At 33.5% G+C, this 26,946-nt stretch overlaps 1 protein-coding gene across 1 annotated transcript in view; it reads left to right on the plus strand.

Moving 5' to 3' along the window:
* LOC150106951 (cell adhesion molecule Dscam1-like) overlaps window positions 1-26,946 on the plus strand; it is a 173,862-nt gene that overhangs the window by 114,596 nt on the left and 32,320 nt on the right. Inside the window, exons 9-16 of the mRNA XM_090393514.1 lie at window positions 3,009-3,170; window positions 3,268-3,555; window positions 9,738-9,857; window positions 9,982-10,155; window positions 15,137-15,296; window positions 20,044-20,192; window positions 20,428-20,559; window positions 22,553-22,720. Of these exons, the coding sequence (XP_090249640.1) occupies window positions 3,009-3,170; window positions 3,268-3,555; window positions 9,738-9,857; window positions 9,982-10,155; window positions 15,137-15,296; window positions 20,044-20,192; window positions 20,428-20,559; window positions 22,553-22,720 (1,353 nt within the window). The remainder of the gene's footprint in view (window positions 1-3,008; window positions 3,171-3,267; window positions 3,556-9,737; window positions 9,858-9,981; window positions 10,156-15,136; window positions 15,297-20,043; window positions 20,193-20,427; window positions 20,560-22,552; window positions 22,721-26,946) is intronic.

Genomic DNA, 26,946 nt, shown 5'->3' on the forward strand with positions numbered 1-26,946 from the left:
CCGTATGGTACCGGCTAACTCACCTTTTGTCGAAAGAGACCAGATAAACGTTCCTCACCTCACTGACCTGAATCGAACCCAGGTGTTTTTCCGACCAAATGGCATCGTCTATACTGACTGAGCCATGGAAGGTCTACTATCATAAACTAGATAAATCTATCTTGATACACACACCACTGATGGGAAACAATACTTTAGTTTATCCTGCCACTAATCCAAAATGTTTCTTTCCAATACTCTTTCACGTCATCATTGAGGTGCCTCCCAGAGATCGGAACCCTAATTGATATTAATATTTACATATTTTTCTTCCGACTCCTTTTTTCTTGCAAGTTTTATGCATTCCGTAACGCTTTTCCAAGGAGAGACGCAGGGATTTTGGAAATATAGAACGGAGGGGGAGTCATATTTGTTTACTCTTGTTTTCATCAGATTAGAAGCTGCCAAACATTTAAATTAATAAAATATAATAATAAATTGGGTTATAAACATCGACCTTTATCGACGTTTTATTTATTTTTAAGAAGTATTTTGAAGAATGCCTGGTGAATTCTCATGTGACCACATCTTAAGTGTGTACTCAAAGTCACCGGGGGGATTTCACTGTTTGCATCAGCCACATTTTTTCAGAATAAATGACACTGTAACGATGGCTCTCCATTAAATTCTATGAAGTCTCTAAATGACAGTCAAGTTGTCATTTGTACTGGAGACTAAGCCGCAAAATATGTAAACCTGGAGAACAAAGTTAGAGTTACTTCTCCGTTACATAAAGGTAAGACATTTTCTTCTCTCTTCTTGATTTTGTTTGCTTTCAAACAAAGACCTTTTAGTTATATAACAAATGACAAAAGTTGTTAACTTGCTTTTTCAGACTTTTGAAAGAATCAGCATCTTTTTAAGAAATGATTTGACTGACTGCTTACTGGCATGCCATCATTCTAGATATTGTTATTCCATTTTTAGCTGCCCCGTGTCTTCACATTTTTCCGACACCTCTTTTCTATGAGTGTGACTTTTTCTATGTGACTTCCGCCCACAAAACATTGTAATAATCCATTAGTGGACTAAGGATATTTTGTGTTATACATATACGTAAATACACATAGAATTTTTGTTTATTTTACATAATAAAAAAGACCAAACATAAAACTATTTCAAGGGACTTCAGAGCTCCACTGACCGAAAGGATTATCTTATCCGGATTGAAGAAATTCATCTGCTATCCTACTTAAACGGCAGTCACAAACATCCGAGCATCATTCAAACCCACAGCCTGCCATTTGGCGAGCGGATACGCTAAACACTTGGCCACCGAGGCCGACATGTAGGGTTGATTTCGAAGGTAACCTTTTTATCTGAACAAATAAAAGTCTAGCACTTCATATTTCATCATATGATTGTCAGAATGATTACATAATATAAATTCTTATCATTTACTAATCACTCTCCAGAGGGGTCTATTTTATTCCGCTAAATATGACTTCAGCACCCGTCCGTCGAATTGTTTCGCTTACAGAAATGTGAGTACTGGTTGGCCGCGTTTTTTTTTTTTTTTTTAATCTGCTATCAACAGACACTGTCCAGTCGGATGCACTTCTTCCGCTAATCAGAAATGTGCCACTAGCGAATCATTTGATAAGAGAGCTGTAAATCCGTAAAAACCCTCAATGATTTTTGAAGCCTACTCTTTCAGGTACAGTTTCAACCTTTCCAAATCTACCTTGTTTCGTGTCATTTCGATTGTCAAAGCCCTCCCCAAAGACACTGAAAAGAGCTTCTTGAAGTACCTGGTTGTTTGTTATGATCTTACTATTGCTAAGGTTCTTACTGCTATTGTTAATTTAGTCTATATTAATTAAATACTTAAGATATCTTTTAATTAATCCTATAAAAATAAATTTCATTTTATAAACTTTATTAAAAAAATTTAGAAATAAATAAGAAAAAATATTGTTATTAAACAAATGATAATTTTTATTAATATACACCCTATTTTTTTCATAATGTAATTTTATAATTAATTTACATAATGATCAATTACAAGGCAGATGAATCAATCGACCGTGAGATGCGGTGATTGATTCATTCATTCCAATACCCTTGGAGTGTAATGGATGGCAATGCTGTAGCCAATGAAGTTCTAGCTGAGGCTCGGCTATTGCTGTTACCTCCTGCCATGATCAGAGCTTTAATAATAGCTCAATAACACCTTATCCCTACACTGTCCTCTACAGATAACGGGGAAGATGAAAAGCATTCTTGCTTCGCCCCTTTAAGCCAGTCCTTATAAGGGCTAATTACAAGGCAGGTGGGGGAGGGAAACTTGATAATCGACCATAAGATGCGATGATGCGACCATAAGACTTGATAAGCGACCATAAGATGCATTGCCATCCATTACCCTTGGAGGGTCATGGATGGCAATGCCGTAGCCAATGAAGTTCTAACTGAGGCTTGGCTATTGCTGTTACCCTCCAGCCATGATCAGAGCTTTAATAACTCAATAACACCTTATCCCTACACTGTCCTCTACAGATATAACGGGGAAGATGAAAATCATTCTTGCTTCGCCCCTTTTAAGCCAGTCCTTATAAGGATCAATTACAACTTGGTAGTTTTAATTTATTTATAAATTAAGCCTGTTTAGTCATCCATCTTCGAAGAAGAGAAAGGTCCAGCAATCACAGAGGTCCTCTATCTTTACAGTGGGAAATGAACGGGATAGAGTTAGAAACATGTATTTTGTTAAAGTCAAATAGAGCAAAATAATTCACTTCGTTTTCAGAAATGACCTTTTAAAGTCAAATTCAGGTGTGAAATATAGTATGTTTAAGCTGTTGGAAAGGCGTGATCATTAATTTTTTAATATCGAGATGACAATTGCGAACTGCTGAATAGGGACAACATCTTCACATTTTAATTCATGTTATTATGTTATTCTCACATCCTCCTTTCAATCAAAACTGTTTTTTTACCAGTATGCACTCCTCTTTATTTTCTTATAGGAGGATTGGTTCTACCCGTCAATCACCGCCAACAAGTAGAAAAAACAGGAATTTTGAAGATCAAGAATGCACAAAAGCCAGCTGATGAAGGCGAATACGCTTGCGTTGTAAGGAACGCTTTGGGACAAGTGGCCAGTGGCACAGCCCTCGTTTCGGTTGTTGGTGAGGGGTATTTTTTATTGGTTTGTTAAATTTAAAGAAATAAGTAACACATGCTGAATGATTGTTTCTATAATCATCCTTTTGTTTTCCTGTACAGTTGCTCCTGTTATCGATACCCAAGTATTTCCTGACAGTCTTTCTGCCGACGAAGGGTCGCGAGCGAGACTTGTTTGTGCAGTGTCTAAAGGCGATCCGCCAATACGATTCAAATGGCTGAAAGACAGTCACTCACTGACAACACATGACAGTCTGTCCGTACAAATGTTAGAGGATTCTTCTATCGTAGCCATACGGAAAGTGAATTTTAAAGACAAAGGCGAATATACGTGCATTGCATCCAATGGAGTTGCCTCTGTCAACAGATCAGCACAGCTCATAGTCAATGGTAGGGGTTACGTATAGATTGGAGAATTGCATTGTAATATTAGATAAAATATATTTTCTAAAGAAAATGTGCACAAAATATTTCTGTTTTATAAAAATTGCGAAAAATTATGAAAAAGTTACTTAAGTTAAACAAATAATAATATTATAAAAGTAAACCATATTTTTTTAATAATATAATTTTTATAATTATTGGCATAAGATAAACACTAAGCATTTGATCGGAATGAGCTGATCGGAGTTAATTGACCCTGAGATGCGGTGATTAATACCCTTGGAGGGTAATGGATGGCAATGCTGTAGCCAATGAAGTTCTAACATAGGCTCGGCTATTGCTGTTACCCTCCTGCCATTATCAGAGCTTTAATTTCTCAATAACACCTTATCCCTACACGGTCCTCTACAAATAACGGGGAGGATGAAAAGCATTCTTGCTTCGCCCCTTTAAGCCAGTCCTTATAAGGGCACTAAGCATTTGTAAGTACGTATTTATACGTACAAATTTATAAGGATATTTTCCAAGTTAATTAAATTGTAATTCTTAATCTATTCCGAGACCAAACATTTGGACCTAACAGTAGAAAATACGAATATTTAGACCAAGTAAAAAAAAAAAAAAATTAGACTAAGTAAAAAAAATCTTATGTTAATTAAGTCCTAATTTTTAAATGCATTTTATAATAAGTTAATCAAAATACCACAACATTAATTCAGAAATGATACATAGAAATACAGATGAATTCGTTTCTTTTTTCATAAAATTTAATTAACAGAAAATCTGATTTAATTATATTTTTGTTTATTTTTTATATTTTTTTCTTTTCTACTAAATAACAAAATATTAAAAAAAAACACCTAATAGAATTAGCCTTTTTTTCCCTTCTAATTTTTTATGCAATATATGCTCTCACAACTTTTCTTATTATTTGTTTTTATTTATTTCTTGAATATCTTTTTTTATTTTGGTTGCAGTTCCAATTATCTGAATGGTTAATAGAGAAGCATCTCGGCTATTTTTAGAAGTCATATAAATCGCATTCAGAGCACCCAGGATATTAAAATAACACGTTAAAATTATGTGATCCTCCTTAACATATCCATCTTGAAATTAAATTTTTCCCCTGTGGTTTATTTATAACTTCATCTGTTTCCCTCCTACGTTTCTTTCCTGTTAAAATCCACCATTACTAAAAAAAAAAAAAAAAAAGGAAGATAATTATGGAAAGTAAATGGTTTTAATTATGAGACAAAATATAACCAGGTATTGTTCACTAGAATAACATAACAGTCAGAGAATTAACGAAGTTACTACTAAATAGACGCTGGAGTCAATATATGTTTATTAGATTTTTTTTGGCTAGATGGGTGAAGCAAAAATGCTTTTCATATTCCCCTTTATCTGTAGAAGAAAATGTATGGATAGGGTAATATAGAACTATAAGCTCTGATCGTGGCAGGAGGGTAACAGCAATAGCCGAGCCTCAGTTAAAACTTCATTGGCTACAGCAGTGCCATCCATTACCCTCCCTGGGTATCTATTTTAGTCGCCACGTGCGCGGTGAGGCTTTTCTTATCAAGGCCGCCACACGGCATTTAGTAGAAATTCTTAAAAGAACTGGGCGATGGACTGATTCCTTGACTCTTTATCCCGTCATCTGAACGAAGAAAATCTGTGTGGATGGAGTGTTATTGAGCTAAAGGCTCTAGTCATGGCTGGGTAACGGCAATAGCCGAGCCTCAGTTAAAACTTCATTGGCTACAGCATTACCATTTGTTATCTTGGAAGTCCTAAAAAGGACTTAGTAGAAATTCCTTATCCTTATGAGGACTGGCTTAAAGGGGCGAAGCAAGAATGCTTTTCATATTCCCCGTTATCTGTAGAGGACTGTGTAGGGATAAGGTGTTATTGAGCAATTAAAGCTCTGATCATGGCAGGAGGGTAACAGCAATAGCCGAGCCTCAGTTAGAACTTCACTGGCTACAGCATTGCGATCCATTACCCTCCAAGGGTATTGGATTGAATGAATCAATCACCGTCGTAGTAGAAATTATCAGAATGAACTGTTATTAAATTTTTTATATACAAAAAAATAAATGGTATATAAAAATATTGAGTTCAATTATAGATTCTAATTTTACAAACATTACTTTTTTATATTTTAGAATAGAATACAGTATTATAGTTTAAAAGAAATAACATCCCATTTTAATCTATAGTTAAAAATAAATTTATATTAAGATTTAAAACACTCCGAGTACGTAATTTGTTGCGAAATTTTCTGATAATCTCAGTTGAAATGATAGTAAATACTTTTTCTTGCTTTACAGTCAATAGCGAATCCAGTCATTGTGCCATGAATGTTTGTGAAAGTCTTTGGATATAAAATGATGTTCACTGTGTCTTATTCGATTCATAAGTGTGAGCTGGTCTCTAGAGCTTGCTATCTAGGATAGAGTTTCCGTATTATTTAACCTTTAGTGCCCCCATGGTGTTATAGCTCTATACATTTACTCTTTGTGGTGGAATTAATATTAAAATGGGGAAAACATACTTTCGAATAATAATGGGATAAACAAGATTTTTTGATAGTGTTTGATGTTGTTCGTGGAGAGACTAGTTAATCAAAAAATAAAATAAAAAATCAGCTACCTCCTTGATTTCGGTATAGGAAGTAGGCGAGGCTTTTTAACTTTTGGAGACAGGGGGAATTTGTTCAATCTCCACCGATAGCCAATCAGGGATAATTAGCCCAAGACTATCACTAATTACACATCGCGTCCAGCGAAGACAAACGAATGACAAGTGCCGCCATCTCGTGGTCCCTAATTCCTACACTATATTTACTGTCTGAAAATAATGTGGTTCTACAGCAGATTTTCTACGAGACGAAAAACCCAAGTTTCCAGGAGAAAAAAATCCCTTGCCTGTATCAAAGATTGGCTACTCGGTTAGGGGTTGAAAAAAATGCTTACTAAAAGTTCCTCTAGTCGGCGAACAGAATTGAACTTACGAACGCTTTTTCTTTGGGTGACCTAGCGCCGTGGACGGCACACCACACTTCCACTGAGCTATACAGGCGATTTTAGGATGATTAATTATGATTAAATTATTAAAAATGTTATTTAGTTTATTATATCGGCGATTTTGACACTTTTTGGAGAGCAGCATGTATGAGATATCGTTATCCAAAATTCTCTCTGTCTGTCTGTAAACGAACACAGTACTACTCTGGATGGATAGATTTCGTTGAAATTTGGTATCGCGGTAAATGTATACTGAAATTTATTAGGCAGCTTCTATTTTGTTTATATCTACCTTTTAAAGAATTTAATGTGCATGTGTGCGTGCGTTCAAACATGTTTTTTACCACTTCCAGCAGGTTATAAATAAGCTGGTTGTGAAGTATCGTGAGCCGGACTACAGGTATCTGAGTGTTACGCCTGTCAGTGACGTATTTTGCCGTTTACCCTTACACGAGCCACGTTATGTTCTCGTGATTTAGTGCTAAGTATTCATTTATATCTTTGGCTAAACAAGAACTTAAAATGAGAAAATTGGTGCCCCTGTTTATTATGTTCATTGATATATCCCTTACTTGTGTTATTTTGCCTTTTATTATAATTGTACGATGGTCAGCTGTTCTCGAGTGTTCGTTTCCAATTTTTATGCTTAATTTGTTTAGGATCTGGATATATTTGTTCGTTTGCTTGTGGTGATTTAAATTAGGTAAAACAACAATTTTATGCATGTGGATTATTGCCTAAGAATTTAGTTATTTTCTTCTGATATTTTACATTTCTATGAATTTATTTCTATAGTCACAATTTTTTGTTATTGGAAGACGAAAATATAATTATTAACAAACATTATTTGACTCGCTTTAGATTGACAAACGTAACATTTCAGTACCATAGCAACTATGTTCAAAATGAGCCATTATAATTATTGTTAACTTCAGTGAGTAATGTTTCCTTCTATAACTAACTTATCCTTGAGAGATTGAAGAGTAGAGTTTCTCGCATGTCACGATGATAGCACTGAATAATAATAGGAATTTGTAAAAAATGTTTTTCTTTTTATAAATTAAATTTGTCTCATAATAATTTTCTAATAATAAACAAATAATAAATGCAATATTTAAATAATGTAATTAATTATTTTTGTAATAATTTATTCTCTGTGCAAGAAATGAACAGAGAACGCAGAAAGAAGTTAATAAGAAATAGCAATAACAGTAATAGAAGATATAAAACAATAAGTTAATTTATTGAATAAAATTTATTTATAGTAATTTTAATTTGTTGAAACCGTTTAAAGAAAGCGATTCTAATGTGATAAAAAAAGTATAACCATATTAGATTTAGGGATTTATTGCTATCTTGGCTCTGACTTTCTTATACATGTGAGAATGATATCTTAACACTAATTATGTATACAAAACACGCGAATCGAGTAGGACAACGTTTATTCAATAAATATGAAAATTTTATTTATTTACTTCCTGTTGTATGTATTTGCAAAATGCCTTGCTTAATATAATTTTTAACTAGTAAACTGAATATTATCTTTAAAATGCTGATATAAAAAATAAAAAAATTAATGAATATAATAAAATTACAATAATATCATATAATTCTTTAAAAGTTAACAAAATTATTCGAATATATATTTTCTTTAAAAATAAATAAAATAAACTTCACACACCAATATTATAAATGAATAAAATGAATCCATTTCAAAAATTAACAAAATTTATCTTAATGGAATTTAAAGTCCTTTTTAGGACTTCCAGGGTAACAAATGGCAATGCTGTAGCCAATAAAGTTTTAACTGAGGCTTGGCTATTGCCGTTACCCAGCCATGACTAGAGCTTTTTAGCTCAATTACACCCCATCCACACAGATTTTCTTCATTCAGATGACGGGATAAAGAGTCAAGGACTCAGTCCATCGCCCAGTTCTTTTAAGAACTTTATCTTAATGGGGTAGGGTGATCCTTTGAAAAAGTCCTTTTTAGGACTTCCAGGGTAACAAATGGCAATGCTGTAGCCAATGAAGTTTTAACTGAGGCTCGCCTATTGCCGTTACCCAGCCATGACTAGAGCTTTTTAGCTCAATAACCCTCCATCCACACAGGTTTTCTTCATTCAGATGACGGGATAAAGAGTCACGGACTCAGTCCATCGCCCAGTTCTTTTAAGAAATTTATCTTAAACTCAAACCCAGTATGTTCACGGTTAGACACGATAAAATATAAATTAAATAATGTGTGTTGACCTGAAAAACTATATACGATTAACTAAAGTATTCATGTGTTGTTCATTTTGTAGCTCTTTCTTTCGTTTGTTCAGTGTAAAAGACTGTGTTTAATAATCAAACATTACAAAAGAAAGAATCTAACATATATAAACATGAAACGGTACTTGTAAGCCCATTTAATACCTTTAATTATCACCAACAAACAACATTCGATCTCTCTCTCCTCTGTTTTATGTCGGTAATATCCCCCCCCCCTCCTGCACTAGGAATATGTTCAGACGGTATCTAAAACGAAATAAATTGTTCTTTTCCATCAACTAATTGGACTTGAAACGTGATAAAGTCATCCCCAGAAGAGCTTTCTTTAAACAAAGGAGGGATGTTATGTGAAAATTGAATTCGGGAATTTTTTCCCGATGGCCCTCTTTTGTAGTGGAAATAAAGAGAGGGTGGAAACAACAAATCGCAGATAGGACAATCATTAATCATCCTAATAACATTTGTTAACTATATTCTAAATGCAATTCGCCATAAAGAAGTCAAAGTTGGGGGATTTAAATTTCAATTGGCCCTTTCCTACGTGCCACTACAAATCTATTTAACCTTTCTAGACAGGAGTTATTAATCATTGAGAAATGGCAACTAGAGTACAATTATTTTCTAATTATTCATATTTACGATCAAGCAGAGTTCGTTTTACAAACGCGCGTTTGACGCAAACTCTCATTTTAAGTTGATAATAAATCTGCAGTGTACACAACGGAGGTAGGAATTTTAGCTAAAGTTATTAAACTCACGCGTTTCAAGGAACAATTAAAATAAGCTATATAAGGGAGTCATTGAAATGAAGACAAATTATTGTTAAGGAGAAGATTGTTTATTGCCTAAAATTAATCTTTTTTTTTTTTTTTTTCGTTAACGTAGTCCCTCCTAAGTGGACTCATGAACCACAAAATACTTCCGTTGTGCTGGGTCAGAGCGTGCGATTAGACTGCTCAGTAGATGGATTTCCATCTCCAGTAATCACTTGGCGTAAAGGAAGAGGTAATGCAATAAATATTATTTTATTTTTAAATTTGTTCAAGACGTTTACAATAGTAGCCGCTAGATGACGATATTGATTACAAGGAAACTTATAATTAATCTACTTTTATTTTATCTTATCTAGGGTCCATGCCGGGAAATTTCACCTACATGTATTCCAGCTCCCGAATTCAACAATACAGTAACGGAACTGTGGTGATCAGGGATGTGCAAGAAGACGATGCGGGATTTTACCTCTGTCAAGCATATAATGGGATTGGAGCCGGTATAAGCAAGGCCATTTTCCTTCGAGTTAGAGGTATCGTCGCTTTTGAATGAATCTCATGAATTATATAAACAATGCTTAAAACATCAGTGGTAGAATTGCGTTTTTTCTCATCTTATTAATCCTAATTTTTTTTTAAAATTTAAATGTAAAATACTGTACATAAAGTTTACGCTGAAAGAAATTAATGAGACAGTGTTATGTAATGTCTGTTAATACAACTGCAATTAAAAGTAAAGGAAGTGAGCATATTATTAATAAATAAATTGATCAGTAAATTGATTATAATTATATACCCATTTCGATACAAAATTAATAACGGAAAAAACTCACGTACAAAGATTATTTAATAGTATAATTTTCGCCTGTGTGTCACAGGCATCTTCACTACATTAAGCTCAAATTAAACAATAACTGACAATTCCAAAAAGCGCCACCTAAGTAGCTGGGGTAAGATAACTAAAAAGGTCAATAACTTTCCTAAAAAATAATAATAATAAATAAATAAAATTTAAAAAAATAAATAAAAATAAAAATAAATCAATACAATAAAAAGTTAGGAAAGATTAGCTGATTTGTAAAGTACCATCTCCCATAAAGGGGATAGACGCAAGCCGTCGGATCTGTTTAAGTTAGGAGAATGAAGTAGAGTTTCACATGTTTCTTTATAAAGGCGTTCCATGAGGAACTGACTTTTGTGAAGAACTCTTGTCTTTCTCCAATGAACTCTGTGTCTAGTGAAGATGGCATGTTCTGAAAGTCCAGACTTTTCAGGTTTAAAGTATTCAATATAAGATTGGTGTTCTTCTAGCCGAGTAGAGGTAGATCTTCCCGTTTTTCTGAAATAAGATAATCCACAAGAGCACGGAATCTGGTAGGCACCTGGATGATTAAGATGTGGAAGCTTGTCCTTAGGAGAAGTGAGAAAGGTGGAGATTTTTCTAAACGGTCGAAAGGCAACAAAAATATTCAGTGGTTTTAAAACTTTTGCTATACGTTCACTGATGCCTTGTACATAAGGGATAGGAATGTGCGTTATTTCTTCTGTGTTTGAGGAGGAAGATATATTAAAACTTCTCAAAGTTCTTTTAGTGAAGCAATTCTTATAACCATTAGCTAGAAAGGAAGAAGTTATATATTGTAGTTCTTTCTGTAAAAGATCGTCTGAAGAACAAAAGGAGTGGGCTCGATGAACCAGTGTTTTAATAGTTCCTGCCTTTTGACTGGGATGGTGATGAGATTCCACATGGATATAATGGCCTGTATCAGTCTTCTTTCTATAAACTGAGAAATGTAGGTTACCATCTGGTTGGCGAAGAATTAGAAGATCTAAAAAGGCTAACTGCTTATTTGATTCTACTTCTAGGGTAAACTTGATTCTAGGATGAAATGCGTTTAACTTAGTGAGAAATTGTTGAAGTTCATCCGAAGAGTCATTCCATACAGCAAAAATGTCTTCGACATATCTGAACCAATGAGTAGGTCTGGGAGAAATCTTGTCAAAGATACGTTGTTCAAAAAGTTCCATAAAGAAATTGGAATAGGCGAAAATTATACTATTAAATAATCTTTGTACGTGAGTTTTTTCCGTTATTAATTTTGTATCGATATGTCTACTCACGGTATACCTCTTTTAAAACTTATATAACTATTATTTTTAAAATTACTTAAATTTTATTCGCCATATTATATTTTTAAAATTATTTATTATATTAATATAACACAAATTCGACGAACTTTCCTGCCTATGATCTGTCTGTCTATCTCCATTTAAATTCATGGTGTGTTCACGCAACTTTCGAAGCACCTCCACAAAAATTCTTCGCCTTATCGATCTCTCTATTTTAGTACCAAATACTCGAGCCAAGCAAATTCAATAGAAATGCAATTCTTTGGGAAATAAGGGATGAAATGCATTTTACACGTTTACACAAAGTTTACAAGACGGACTATAGAAAACTATTATAAATAAATATGCATTCTACAAGTTAGAATATTTTTATCGAGCACAATTTTAAATTCTGCTCATCTTCTCTTAGCATTTGGGACAGGCAAATGAAGTTACTATGTTAAAGAATAGTGGACGTACCAGAAATATATTATTGTCAGACACGAGCAGAAGATGTGTGATGTGTGTAAGAAATTAATGCTATTTAAAACGTTGTATGAGAAAGTCCTAAGCCAACTTTGTGAGATAAGGATGAGGTGCAGATTTCCATATCAATGAAGGGCGAACTTGTATTATGCAATGTCGAATAGGCGATTCCTAAGCTGACGGCATTTATAACAGATGTATTGTTAACCATCGGCGCTTCCTAGATAAATTAATTAATAAATTGGTTGTCAAGTGATTCATTAAACAGTAGGAATTGAGTTTATACATATATATTAAATATATATTTATGCTAAACTAAATTAGCTTATTATTATTAGTTTATACCGACGTATATTGAACTAAACTGAATTAACATACCAAATTACTCTCTTGTACCAATGAGAATTCAACTAAACTGATTAATTAAATTAATTTCCTATATTCGCATAGGTATTTCCTCTTTCCGTCTCCATAAGTGGGGAAAAACTTAATAATCATGTATTTAGTTGTGACCTATTTGTACAACTCCTACAAAATAACACAGTTTTGCAGCTTATTCAATAACACTCAAAAATATACTTGAGACTTTATACGTTATTATGAATAATGTACCTTTATAATTGCAATGCATTCATTATAACTATGTATGATACGTTATTATAGCCATGAAATTTAGAAGTAATAGTTTATTACTTCTAAATTACACATTTATTCATTTACAGTGGAATTCTTTTTTTAAAGTTTCTTGTAAATTTTAATATAACAAAAACGCTTGAGTTCATTTATGATTTTTTTTCTCATTTATGAATATGCTGTTACTATGTTGTATACATTTGTATAAATGAATTGTTCTAAAAATTTAAAGATATATAAAATTTTATTAAAAAATATATATATAAGCTTTCATAAAAATATATTTAAAAAATTAAATAATCTATTATTTTAAAATTATTTTTTAAGTTCCTCCCACACCTGTTATATTAGTCGTTATAAGTTTTATAAATTGAAATGAACATTACGAGGTTATATAAATATAAGTATATATATATATATAAATATAAATTATAAATATAAATATATAAATATCATCCTAACACTTAACCACTTCTGCCCACTCAGAGCGAGCTAAAATGTTCACAAATCTCTCCCATCACTGCGCCCGAAACAGACAACAGGGAATATAAAAAGCGTCAAGGCTTCACCCTCTGCGCCATATATGTCCTGCATCCTGCGATGCATAAATATAAATATATAAATATAAATATAAAAAAGGGTCAAGCTTCACCCTCTGCGCCATATATGTCCTGCATCCTGCGATGTATAAATATAAATATATAAATATAAATAAATTGCAATTTAGTATGAATAATTAACAACATTGATAAATAAATTGCAGTTTACTATGAATAATTAATAACATTTAGTACATAATTATTTATGTATATAAATATATTTATATACATAAATAATTAAAATATTTACATTTAATATAAATATATTTATATACATAAATAAGTTAAATATTTAAATTTAATATAAATATATTTATATACATAAATAAGTTAAATATTTAAATTTAATATAAATATATTTATATATATAAATAATTTACATATTTAAATTTAGTATAAATATATAAATATAAATAAATTGTAATTTAGTATGAATAATTAATAACATTTAGTACATAAATAACATGTTTTGTTTTCATTTACTATAAATATAACACATTTCATATACATAAATATTTAAAATATTTTAATTTAATATAAATATATAAGAAAAGTATATAAATATTAATAAATAAAACTATTTTAATATAAATTAAGGAGATTTCCAGATACATAAATACATTTTCGAATTACAACATAAATTGTAATTCGAATTCATGCTATATGCTATTTGAATATAACATGAAATCGCTTATAAGTCGAGTTGGCTTCGGTTTCACGTCTTTCAACTTTAATTCTTTTTTAATAATTTATTTTATTAATAAATTTATATCTTTATTTACAGGCAACCAAAACTTGTACTGTATACGTTTATCTCATATTTCTTATACATAAATATATTTTGTCTTATCTAGTTTATTTTGCAACAATATAAACTAGATACGAGTCAAGTTCACTTAAATTGTAAACCAAAATTTTGAATCTATATTTCTAAAAGTTATAACTGTTAACGATTACAATAAAAATTAAAACTAAGCATAATGAAATGCATTTGCGCATATGCACCTAACCATTAATTACATTCTTTTTCAACCTTCTGGTTCTGTCCACTGCTCGACGAAGGTCTACCCCATGATTTTCCAGATCACTCGGTTTTCTGCCTCTCCCATCCATCTCACTCCTACAATTTGTTCCATTTCATCCCTCCACCTTCTTCTCGGTCTTCCTCTTTGTCTTGCTCCATCCATTGGTCTCCACTCTGTTGCTTTTCTAGTCCATCTCCCGTCGCCGCATCTGGCAATATGGCCAGCCCATCTCCACTTAGCCTGTTTAACGTATTTTACAATATCCATGACACCTGTTTGAGATCTTATCTAGGTATTTGTCTTCCTATCTCTTAATGTTATTTTAGCATACTTCTTTCCATGCGATGTTGTATTGTTCTCAACTTTTGGTTGAGAACAACACAGTAATTATATATTAATTACATAGTAATTCTTAAAATAATAATGTACCATTATTGGCATAGATCATACGCCAAGAGTTGCCATAGCAACTGTTGGCCTGTGATTTTGCAACAGCAAAAGAAACCCTGTAATAAAATACAAACTTTTCAATTGTCAGTAATCCGTTGTACGTCATTAATTTACCAATTTGTATATTTAATCTGTTAGTTTATAATATTAATTACTGCCTTTCTGAAATGGGTAGGTGATACTAATTAATTTTCGCATTCCCTTTCTCGTAGTGCCTCCTCATTTCGACATCAAATACAGAAGTTACGTCGTCAAACTGGGAGCGGATATCTCATTGACGTGTGAGGCCAAAGGGGAACTTCCGATAGTGCTTCAGTGGCAGAAGAGCAAGCAGCCAATTACTGACACTCAGAGGAGGGCAACGGACACGAGGTGGGCAGGCAAAGGACAGAGCCTGTGAGACGTAAGCTTGCCTACCTTACACGCACACATTTATGCTATAAAAACACATATTGCAAGCCTATTCCGCAACTAGACAGGCTCTAGTGTCAGTTGTGATATTTCTGTGATATTAGATCTTTATGTAAAGGTTTTTACGAATTTTATTATTATTATTTTTAATTTTATCATAAAATTTGGAAACCAATTTTCCGTGCTGAAATATTTACAAAATGGACCACTAGATGGCGCTTTGGTTAATTTGTTAATTTTTATCTTGATCCAGTATTATTCAGAATATTTACACAAATTATTTACCGGTAGTTAAATAACGCGAACGAATGAAGTCTTAACAGGACTTCAACGTGTGTGGTGGAGGAAAATAATTTAGTTATTCAACGTCCGTCCCTTTATTCATTTTTCCTCTATAATATTCTCTTTTTGTTATCAAGTATAACTTTTAAGACTTTTTTAATTATTATTAATTTTTAATTTGTTTTTTTTTTTTAATTCCCATAAGCGTCCTCCATCAGAAACTTTGGTGAAAGGTATATAATCTTTGCGGCACACTTTTTTAACTTTTACTTGTGTTGCGATCACTAAAGTCTCTCTGCATCGGGACAAGTCTCTGTAAGCGAACTCTATTACCTCTTGTGAGCAAGAAATAATATTTTAATTTTTGAGATTTAATTTTCCTTGAATCTTTTTATCGATTGTTATCTATTCATCACGGATTGTTTTTTCAATAAAGCTAATTCAACTTGTAAAGAATAAAAAAAAAAGTTCTTCTAAATTTAATAGTCCTTATAAGGACTGGCTTAAAGGGGCGAATCAAGAATACTTTTCATCTTCCCCGTTATCTGTAGAGGATCGGTGTAGGGATAAGGTGTTATTGAGCTATTAATTAAAGCTCTGATCATGGCAGGAGGGTAACAGCAATAGCCGAGCCTCAGTTAGAACTTCATTGGCTGAAGCATTGCCATCCATTATCCTCCAAGGGTGTAGGATTAAATGAATCCTAAGTTTAATATCCTTTTTATATTCAATAAATTATGAACAAACTAAATTTAGCGGAGGACATAAAAATCGGATATTTTTAGTAAGGCGGCATCGTGTAAGATAAGTTCTAATAATCGTTTAAATGGATGAAAATATTTTCTTACAAAGTTTCTAATTTTAATTGAACACCTTTTATGAGTGAAGATAGAGATACTATAATTGAAGTGGAAAATATTTTGATATTATTATTATTAACCGATATTAACCGATAGGAGGTGATTAATACCCTTGGAGGGTAATGGATGGCAATACTATAGCCATTGAATTTCTAGCTGAGGCTCAGCTGTTACCTTCCTGCCATGATCAGAGCTTTAATGGCTCAATAGCACCTTATCCCTACACTGCCCTCTACAGATAACGGGGAAGATGAAAAGCATTCTTGCTTCGCCCCTTTAAGCCAGTTTTTTTTATTTTTTTTTAATTTTAACCGATTGCCGAGTTCATTTATTTACTTAACTTATTGTGTGTACCTGTTTCCTTTTATATAATAAAAAAAACTGTACAAAATTAAGACAATGGATTACAATTTTCTACTCTTCCACCACCTAGGAAAATTTAATTCCCTGTACTAAAATTATAAAAACAGAAATTAATTAATCTCGAAATGATAAAAGCAAAATATTTGTGTGTATGGGGGGGGGATATCATCTGCTCAATGAAAAGCTTTCCAAAAAAAAAAAAAAAAAATGAAAGAAAGAAAAAAATGAAAAAAGATAGAACGGTACTATGACTCAACTCAGAATTGTCCAAAATTAGAAAATGAAATTTTAATCAAACTCATTTCATTTTCTAGAGAAAACGAAATGGCAAAAAAGAGAGTCTATCGATAGATGAAAAAATAATATCCCAGGGACAATTGATCGAATCTATTCAAGTTTTATTGAAAACACCTGCAAGTTAATTATTAAAATGGAATAAATTTTCGTTTTTATCCAGAAGATCGATAATAATCTATAAAAATGATTTCTTGGGTTACATAATATAAGAATAGCCGACTTTAAAAAAAAAAAACGATTGTACATAGCTGCTACGATCTGATACACCAATATGACGTTTTCTATATTAATAAGTATGGAAATTTCAAAGAATACTAAAAACATGTTTTACAATAGTGATCCACTATTAGTTGTCAGAACAGCCCAACATTGATCGTTTTTTTTTTGTTTGTTTGTTCGAATGTAAAACATAATGGATTCCTTTTATCGGTTATAAGCTATTCCCAGATTCCTATATGGATGGATTTTACTTAACATTTGGTTTTCTCAAGCCATTCCAGCTTTTATTTTAATTGAACCACTTCTATGGTATAAGAGGAGAAACGTGCTGAAGATATTGAAATTTATTTATACTCTGCACTGATAGGTTGGGTGTATTTCAGTAAATTTTAAAATGTAAGAAACACATAAGAAGATGTCCGTGTGCAATCAGATTATTTTATATTTATTTCCAAAAGAATTTGAATTGAAATCTGAGCGTGATATCAGATATTTTACTGATATTACATATCTACTTATTTATTTCGGCATATTACATAAATACATCCGTACACGTATACACAGAGTGATCAAAATTAAAGTATCCCTGTTTAAGTCCTTGCCGAGCGCCATCCAGATTCAAATGCTGCAAACGCTTGCAGGAATATATTGTGAGTCATTCGGAAACGATTTCTATGGGGGAAAAAGTAGAAAAAAAAAATAAAACACACCAAATGCACGGAATTTGCATATAACGCATCTTGAAAGGTGACAGGAGGATTTTAAAATAGAGACACTAGATTTTTCCTTTCATTCTGGTTGTTAATACCGTCCACAGTGATGGCGCTACGTGAAGCCGTACTATTCTAAACAATTGCAATGCTGTTGCTGCACTCCAGGAATTTCTTTGTTCAACGAATGCCCACGAGGCCAACAATCTCCACGTGTTCCGCGACGAATGACAAGTCGTCAATCGGTTAACAACAAGTGAATTAAGTTGCCACTGCCGTTGTGGAGCAGGCCATGAATAAAAGCGTTGGTTCCTGCAGTGCACGGGCTGTATCAAGACACATGGATATGCCTTACACAACTGTCTGGAATATTCTACGGAAGATTCTGCATTTCTACCAATTCAAGAAAACCCTGATACAGAATGTTAAAGTCGACTTGACATTCGCTTTAGCATTCCTTGCTCGAGTGGAGTTGGACGCTTCATGGCCGTGCGTGATTTTGGGGAGAATCGAGGCTCACTTTCACCTGAACGGAGCTGTGAATACCAACAATTGTCTGGTGTTTATTACACAAAACTCGCATGCATCACTTTGTATCCAAAATTACTGTCTGGTGCGGGTTTACAGCTTCGTTTATCATTGGACCATTCTTCTTTGAGGACATCCACCAGCCGGGTCCTGTGAGTGCTCAGTTACTGCCGAGATGTATCACGATAATTCTCGGCAGTAACCGATGATAAACAATTTTGTTTTGCCACTGCTACAATAGCTCATGTGCATGCAGGATGGGACCTCTCCACATATCGGTCGATCCTTACAAAAGGTTCTTCGAGAACATTTGTTTGATCAGCCGTGCGTTTCCCGCTGCGCTGGGCATCTGAACTCACTGTGCAAATGATGCAATTTATGGCATACGGAGAAGGGCAGCATTGTGTGGCGCTCCATATGGCCTTAAACAGGAATACTTTAATTTTGGTCGCCTTATAGATGGACTGCAGAAATTATACCGAAAAAAAAAACGGTTCATAGCTACGTAAAGTTCTTACTCTATTGCACACGGACAGTAAATACAAACAAGGCATATAAACTCTAAACTGGTTGAACCGATTTGGAAAATCTCACTTCCGGGTGGATGTTTGGCTAATATGTTTAGGTGGCAGATGATTGTCATCCTCAAGTGTAACAGTACCTTCCTACTTAAGGGAGGCTCGGGGTAGCTACCCTAGTTAAACCGACAATGCGTATAACGGATTTTTTTTTTTTTAAATCAACGGAGCTTAGTCGTCTAAATGCAATAATTATATTATAACCCTCTTCCCTAAACAAATTCTTCAAAATTTCAAGAATAAATACATTTTTATTATTTTCATGTTAAGATTTTTACCATATACTTTTATAACCTATAATTACTTAATTTTCCTTTCATATGGTAAGCAATACTGTACCATAAACTTCCTATAAAACATATTATTTGAAAAGTACATCATTTGTGGCATAAAATATTAAAATATTTACTATTTTACAGCATAAAGTTGTAAAATGACGAAAGAGGGCGCTGTTTGTTGGTCTATTTACAACCTGTTTTAAGCAGCGCTGAGCAGATGACATTCTCCATTGTTTAAATCAACCGATATTTGATTGCAAGTTTTATTCTAACAAATGAGACTTTCTAAATCTATTATTGGAACAAGCTACTTGGCCATCCATTTCAAATCCCTAAAGACCATGAAAGAAGTGCATTTTCCTATCTTTAAAGATTTAATGAAGGGATTAAGTGGTTTTGAATGTAAAGAGAATATTTTTTTATTTGTTTATTCTTAAAATGGAAAAGAAAAAAATTCTTTTGCTAAGTCTGAGAACGACTGAGTGAAGTAGTGGTGTGAAATATTTGAATTTTAATCAAATGCATCCCATTAAATTGATTCTTTTTTTTTTCTCTTTAAAGTAGTCTAATTAATGTTCTTAAATCCTCGTCAGGTATGCTATTAGTGAAGTTTCTCAAGATAATGCCATGGTTTCAGAATTAACAGTTACTAAAGCAACAAGAGAGGATTCTTCGCTGTTTACTTGCGAAGCGAAGAATGACTTTGGAAGCGATGAGTCGAGTATTCAACTTATCGTACAAGGTGAGCTGAAAACGCACTTTAGAAGACTTTTATAGAAATGATGTATATGTGATAAGGTAAAAATACGTATTGGCATAAATGACTTTCATTTTCTCTATCGAAAATGTGTTTAAAATATACTCACTTCATCAGTTCTCTTTCATTTTAATTAACAAATAATTTAAATAATTGAAAATGTTTGAAAATCATTTTAAAATTTCCTTTGAAATACATCCACTCTGTTAACCTCTACCAGAGATCCCAGAAGCGCCATCTAACGTCACAGTTACGAACTACACGAGTCGGACAACGAGTATTCAATGGGAAATCGCATTCAATGGAAATAGTCCAATTACCAGAAATATAATCCAATACAAGACTGCCACAGGTAAGAAAATTCAGATACTCTTGTGATCTTAAAAACGAACTTGAAAATGAGATCAAATTGAGCTGCATTATCAATATTTGAATTAACTGTAGAACTCACACTCTTTCGGACAATAACATAAAAGACAAGATTATGAACCACTAAATGGCGGCTCTTGTCTGCTGTCATCTCCTGGTTCCCCTCCCCGATACCTATTAAAATCATCGATAGTCTTAGGCCAGCTACTATTGATGGCCATGGATAGAGAATGACTTCATTCCAGTTTCAAAAGTTACTTATTACAAAATAGCTTCACATATTGGAGTTTAATTTTTTTTTTCTTTGAATATATATGCATATTCCTTGAAAAAAATCAGTGTCTATGTGTGGCCTCAGCCGATAACCAGGTTAGTCCTTGTTTGCTAGACTGAGGCGTCACTTTTCAGTTATAAATTAACATTTTAGTAACAATTTTCTTATTTGCATGATATTTCTTCAGGAAATTTAAACAATGTAGCCTTGGCTTCTGACGTCATCTGAGAATATTGCAAGAGAACTCAATTTTCATGTGCATTCTTTCCAACCAATGTATGATAGATACAACCAACAGTGTTAACCCATCATAGATTAGTTTAGTGGGTGGGATAATCCGGAAACAGTTCTCTAAACACCAAATACGGAACTTTTTTTCAAGTTACTTTAGGCCCCTATTAAACAGGGTGATAATCTCCAATCCTTCTAAGAGTGGGTGAGGATTCGAACGCACAGTCAGTAGACTGGAGAGCAGAGATGCTATTCACTCTTTCATTCAAGTAGGATTAACAACCTCAGTAAATATCATTAAAGGTTCTCTCGCGATAGGCCCGATATAGGGCTCCTCCGTCGTTCATAATGCTTTGTTTTGTGTAAGAATTTGTCAAAAAGGTTGGAGATGTCTGAACATCGTTTTTTCCAATTCTGTCTTTATCTTTCTGTCCGATAAGAACTATATGATATTTTCCATATGCTTCAGTACAGAGAGACATCTGGAATTGTTTTGATTGCTACTTGTAATAAGCATAATTTAAGACGTTGAGAGTGTAATGACACTTTCTTTAACAGACATTTTACGTTTAACAAGTTAACGTGCTTGTTCAAAAGAAAAATCCTTTAAGAATATAAACTAGGCGACCACCCTCTGGCTAGTCCACAAACTAATTTTAATCAATTTTAACGAAAATTTAATTAAAACGTTAGAGAGGAGTCCACATATATGCTTTGGATGTTCACAGAATATTTGACACAATCTCGAAAAGCAATTTTGTAAAGCTACTTCTAGATTAAATGCAACAATTTAAGAGCCAAATATTTTAATAGAAAGTAGCCCGATATTTCATGAATATGATGTTTATACGGTGCAAAGTCTTAATGTATACATTTCTAATTCTTTTAATCACTTCTTTGACAACTGCCCTCGCTTATTGGAGCTGCAGAGACTTAAAGCATCCCGTGCGTTGTCTCTTGGGCAGAGTTTCCGAATTATGTAAAAAATAAATATTTTTTTATTTATTTCAGACTTGACAATCATGTGAAAAAAATATCAGAATCATTGAGGCAACTAAAATCTTCTAAATCTTAATATTTAAAATAAAAAAAGCAATTTAAGATTAACTTAATATCCGGAGCATCAATCCTCAGCTCTCAATCCACTTAAATTTCAACATTATTTTCCTAACTTAGAAATTTATTTAAGCTTTTCAATATTAACCTTGAACTATGTATCTTACAGTTTAAGATTAATATTAATTCTATACTGTCCGTAGCATAACTTTTGCATATATGCAAGTGATATCTAATAGATATTATGTGCATTTCTGAATGTAATCATTATTATCATTATTTGTGAAAATAATACGTACAAAGTGCTGGCTCAGTCGTTGTCATAAATACTAGATCATGGCAGTTCACGGTTCCGAATATAGATGGCAGCACTTATCCACCAATAATTTTCTAACTCGTTCTCTGATGTTTACAGAAAACTGGGACAGTCCTACATCACAGCTGGTGGTCCCGGGTCAAGACACAACAGCAGTTCTTCGAGGTTTACATCCAGTCACATTATATAATATCCGAGTGACAACAGAAAATGTAATTGGTCGAAGTGATCCCAGCGAAGTGGTGAAAGTGGTCACAGAAGAAGAGGGTAAGATCGATAACTGTTTGTTTCTTTAATAAAGTAAATAGTTTTTATGAATAACCAAGCAAACACTAGGAAATAATTATGAGAAACGTTATATGTACTTAAAATTACTGCTGGTAGTAGTTAATAAATATAAAAATGTATGAATATGTAACAAATACAGACATACCCCGGTCATACGACGTTAGTTCAGACTATGGTCGTATAACGAAACATTACGTTTTTAATTAGTAAAAAATATGTGCGTAACTGACGTGAGTAAAGTATTTAGTTACGTAATATACACTCATTTAGAATAATTTTTCACAAACAAAAAAGTTATTCTGAGTAGCTTGGCTTAGGAGAACACGCCAATCGTTTTGGAGATCAATTTACGCTATTAATTTTTATTAACATCAGGAAAGTAAAACGATAGTTATAGACAGTTTATAATTCGAAAAGTCTGCACCGCGCAACGAAGTCGTAAATAAAACTGAGTTCGCTGAGTTCCAAGGCCGGCTCTACCGACGGTGCAACACGTGCATTTGCAAGGTTTTTTGGGTCGGAAAAATTGGTCTAAACTATACGAAAAATAAATCACAGAAAGTCAATTATTCCTTCTCTATTGAAACCAGACTTCGGGGTGTCGTTAGTTAACTTTTCAGAACAAAATTCCCCCGTTAAAGGGTTAATTGTCTTTCTCTTTCTGTAAAAAATACAGTTTAGGATCATTTTTCATTAACTTGTGAATTTTCTTTAGCCAATGTTACTATTTAGAATTTATGATCAGACATGTTGAAGCCTAGCTTAACATCATAGCTTTTAAGACGTCATTAGAAGAGTTTTTTTAGGGAGAATTCCTAGGATCGGCCCAACTGATTTCATGTTGTTAAACTGTCGTATAAACGAATTCGTCGTATAAACGTAATGTTTCGTTATACGACGACAGTCTGAACTAACGTCGTATGACCGGGGTATGTCTGTATTTGTTACATATTCATACATTTTTATATTTAAAAGGGCATTCGTTATAACTGAAAAGCGTCGTATGAGCTGACCGTCGTAAAAGCAAGCATCGTAAGACAGGGTGTTTGCTGTATCACAGCAATGGATCAATATAACCAATATCAATACGATATGTATCAATATGATAAAAATTAATCAATGTATAAGCTAAGATACATTGCAATATAGTGGAAAGTATAAAAATATATTTTTTATGCTGTGTTAAAAGGTCTCCCACCAAAGATCAGAGGGGAAAGAAATTATTTCTGTAATTCTCAGGTCGTTTTTCCTGTAACTGGACCTAGCCTTTCAAGGATCGTTTCATGCTGTCTAAATAAGTACTGGAAGCCCTGGATGGTGAGTGATCGCTACATGTGGCTTCGGGAGCCATATTTCCCCTTTCCCCCGAGCGATCAATTGTGGTGTAATGTTAGCTGCCTCCACGGATTTAAAATTCTTGGCCAAGTTCTACCATCGAGCTGTTACTACACTAAGATTTATGTCTTTCACCATTCGCTTCGGAGAAAGTTCCTCCAAGGGCGTCAAAAGAGAACGAATGCATACCGACAGCAGAGAGAGAGAGAGAGAGAGAGAGAGAGAGAGAGAGAGAGAGAGAGAGAGACAGAGAGAGAGAGAAATAAGAGCTTTTATACTTTTGTTGAAAGTCCACAAGACAGGGCTTGCAATTTATATTCGCTAAGATTTATAGATTTTATCTTTTCTTTCTTTTACTTTTTCGAAAACAAATTTGCGGTCCTAAATCATCTCAGACGTTGTGTAATTGAATCTGGTGATAAACACGAGCCATCGCCTTTTGTCGATTTATCCCTTTTAAAGGTTTCGGATGTCTTTTCTTGAAGTTCGTTCACGAAAGAGATGAAATGAGACACCAGAAAGGATTCATAAAGCGGAGGGAAAACTCAATTCTGCTAATAATTTCGTTTAATGTCTCGAGTTCATAGCAGATGAGTGAAATGATTTCTAAATCGATCACTTTGTTCATAGGAAGTTTAAAACTGCAAGAGATTTTTAAGACAAAGATGATCTACAACTTTTCAGTTTGAGAATTGCAAGGAGCACGAATATTTCCTAATTTACGTTCATTAGGAGCAAAGTTAATTCATTTTTAAAACATTCTTTTGAGAACATTCACTTCTCTTGTCGCAAAATGTCGTAACACTAACCTTATGTATTATTATTATTATTATTTGCTTTCCTTTCTTATCCATGGAAATCATAAGAATGAATTTTGCTGCTACTTGCCGTATTCCCGAATTGGGCAAAGTACTCGAAATATGAATTTCAGCTAACAAATAAAGGAGTTTCGAAAGTACATCAAGTACCTATCTTTTTATACTTTGCGCTCCAGGTATTGCTTTTCAAAGATGCTTCAAGTACTTTTTTCTCGGCCCTGTGCCCAAAACAAATATTCATCGTCAAACACTGCATAAAGTGTTTAAGGTTTTACCAAATTTTACTACCTCCCCCCCCACACACACAAGTTCTTTCTGTTGAAGATGACATGGTGAAATGCTTGGTCAGTACTAAACACAAGCAGACAAAAGCAGTGACAAAACCTGACTGAGTCATTAGAGGCAACCAATGCTAATGGACTTAAAACGGATGTAGTTAATGATCTTAAATTATTTTAAAATGAAAGCAAAATACGAGAACTTTTTGGAACAGATCTCCAATTTTCGAAGTACCCTTATTTCTATAGGAAACAATGTGAGTATCTTTACAGTATGCGTCGATGTCAGAATATCCCAGCGGATATGTAACTGCCAAAACGGACTTGACAATAGGAGGCCAAACGATGAACAAGGTAATGTCCTAAAGAAGATTAAATGGTCACCATCTTCCCACCTCTGTCAAGTCCCTCATACATTATGGGCATCAACTTGGCTCTTGCCGTGGTTATGCATTTTGGTCTCCTTTAGTTGAAGTTTTATTTATTTATTTATCGACAATTTTCAATGCCGAGCTGCCGGTCGAGTGGCTAGAGTACTCACTATCCACCCAATAGCTGCCGGTTCAAATCCCGTGGGCATGGATTCGCCGTGTGAGATCATCACTACGCTTATTGGTTCCCGTCAATGACGTGAAGAGCCTTTATCTGGTCTCTTTCGACCAAAGTTGATTTAACCGGTCTCATACGGAGGTGGAGTTTATAATCATAAACTCCACCTCATTTCCCTAGTATGGCAGCATATAGCTAACCCCACCAGCCGTATAGCTGAGGGAATAGGACAGGAGGACTGATTTGGTCTCTGGACTATGAAAATTATATATAAGAATATATAAAATTAACAAAAATGGAAAAATAATCATTTCATGGGTGGGGGAGACCACATTATTTAAAAAAATATAAAAAAATCACTGACGAAAATTTTAAACGAGAAAAAAAAAATTCCACGATGATGCTCTTGGATGATTAATTTAAACACAAAACTCTAAAAAAATGCTAAGAATAGGGACTATTATTCTAAGCTCAGTGCTGCTGAAAGATCTCAGATTTCATGGGAAAACAAAGCGCACACTATCGTATATCGATACAATAATGGAATACGAACTAAAAAACTGAGAAGTAATTTTCAATCACAAAGGGAAACGTAATTAAAAATAAGTCAAGTAGAATGGGTACTGAGAAGAACTTATACTTAGCCAAATGCTAAAGCAACATATTGGGTTAAATGCTAATCGAACAAAAAAGGTCGCATGCACCTGTTTTCAGAAAGATGTCTCAATTACAAAGTGAAGTTGATAAGAAAATAAATGACAAAGGGAAGTATTAATTAATGAAAATAAATTTGATTAAGTGGATTTGTCAAAAACAGTGTGGAATCTTAACGAAATCAATTTTTGCTTTGATAGTAAATTGGCTGTTTTGTTTACAGTTTACAATGTTTGCAATTTATCCCTAAAACAAAGTAAAAGAAAAACTTGGGTACATTAAGAATTCTATACAGACACGCAAGACGTTGCTGACTATAAGGGTGAAGCAAAATGCTTTTATAATCCCTGCTATCTGATAAGGTTGCTGTGTGAGGAAAAGTTTATGAGCGTGCTCTGCCTGAGTGGGTGCTATTTAAAGATCTTCATTTGGAAGTAGGATGGCCTTGGGTCTCCGATATTTGGAGAAGTCTGTTTCATCATAATTTGCTGCTTGTTGCACTAATTCATTTGGATGTGAAGAGGATGCTGATAAGAACTTTACTGCTAAAGATTGCAGGAATGAGTAGATG

This window comes from Typopeltis vanoorti, chromosome 5, assembly GCF_054136105.1.
Source record: "Typopeltis vanoorti isolate ZY-2024b chromosome 5, IOZ_Tvanoo_1.0, whole genome shotgun sequence".
NCBI lineage: Eukaryota > Metazoa > Arthropoda > Arachnida > Uropygi > Thelyphonidae > Typopeltis > Typopeltis vanoorti.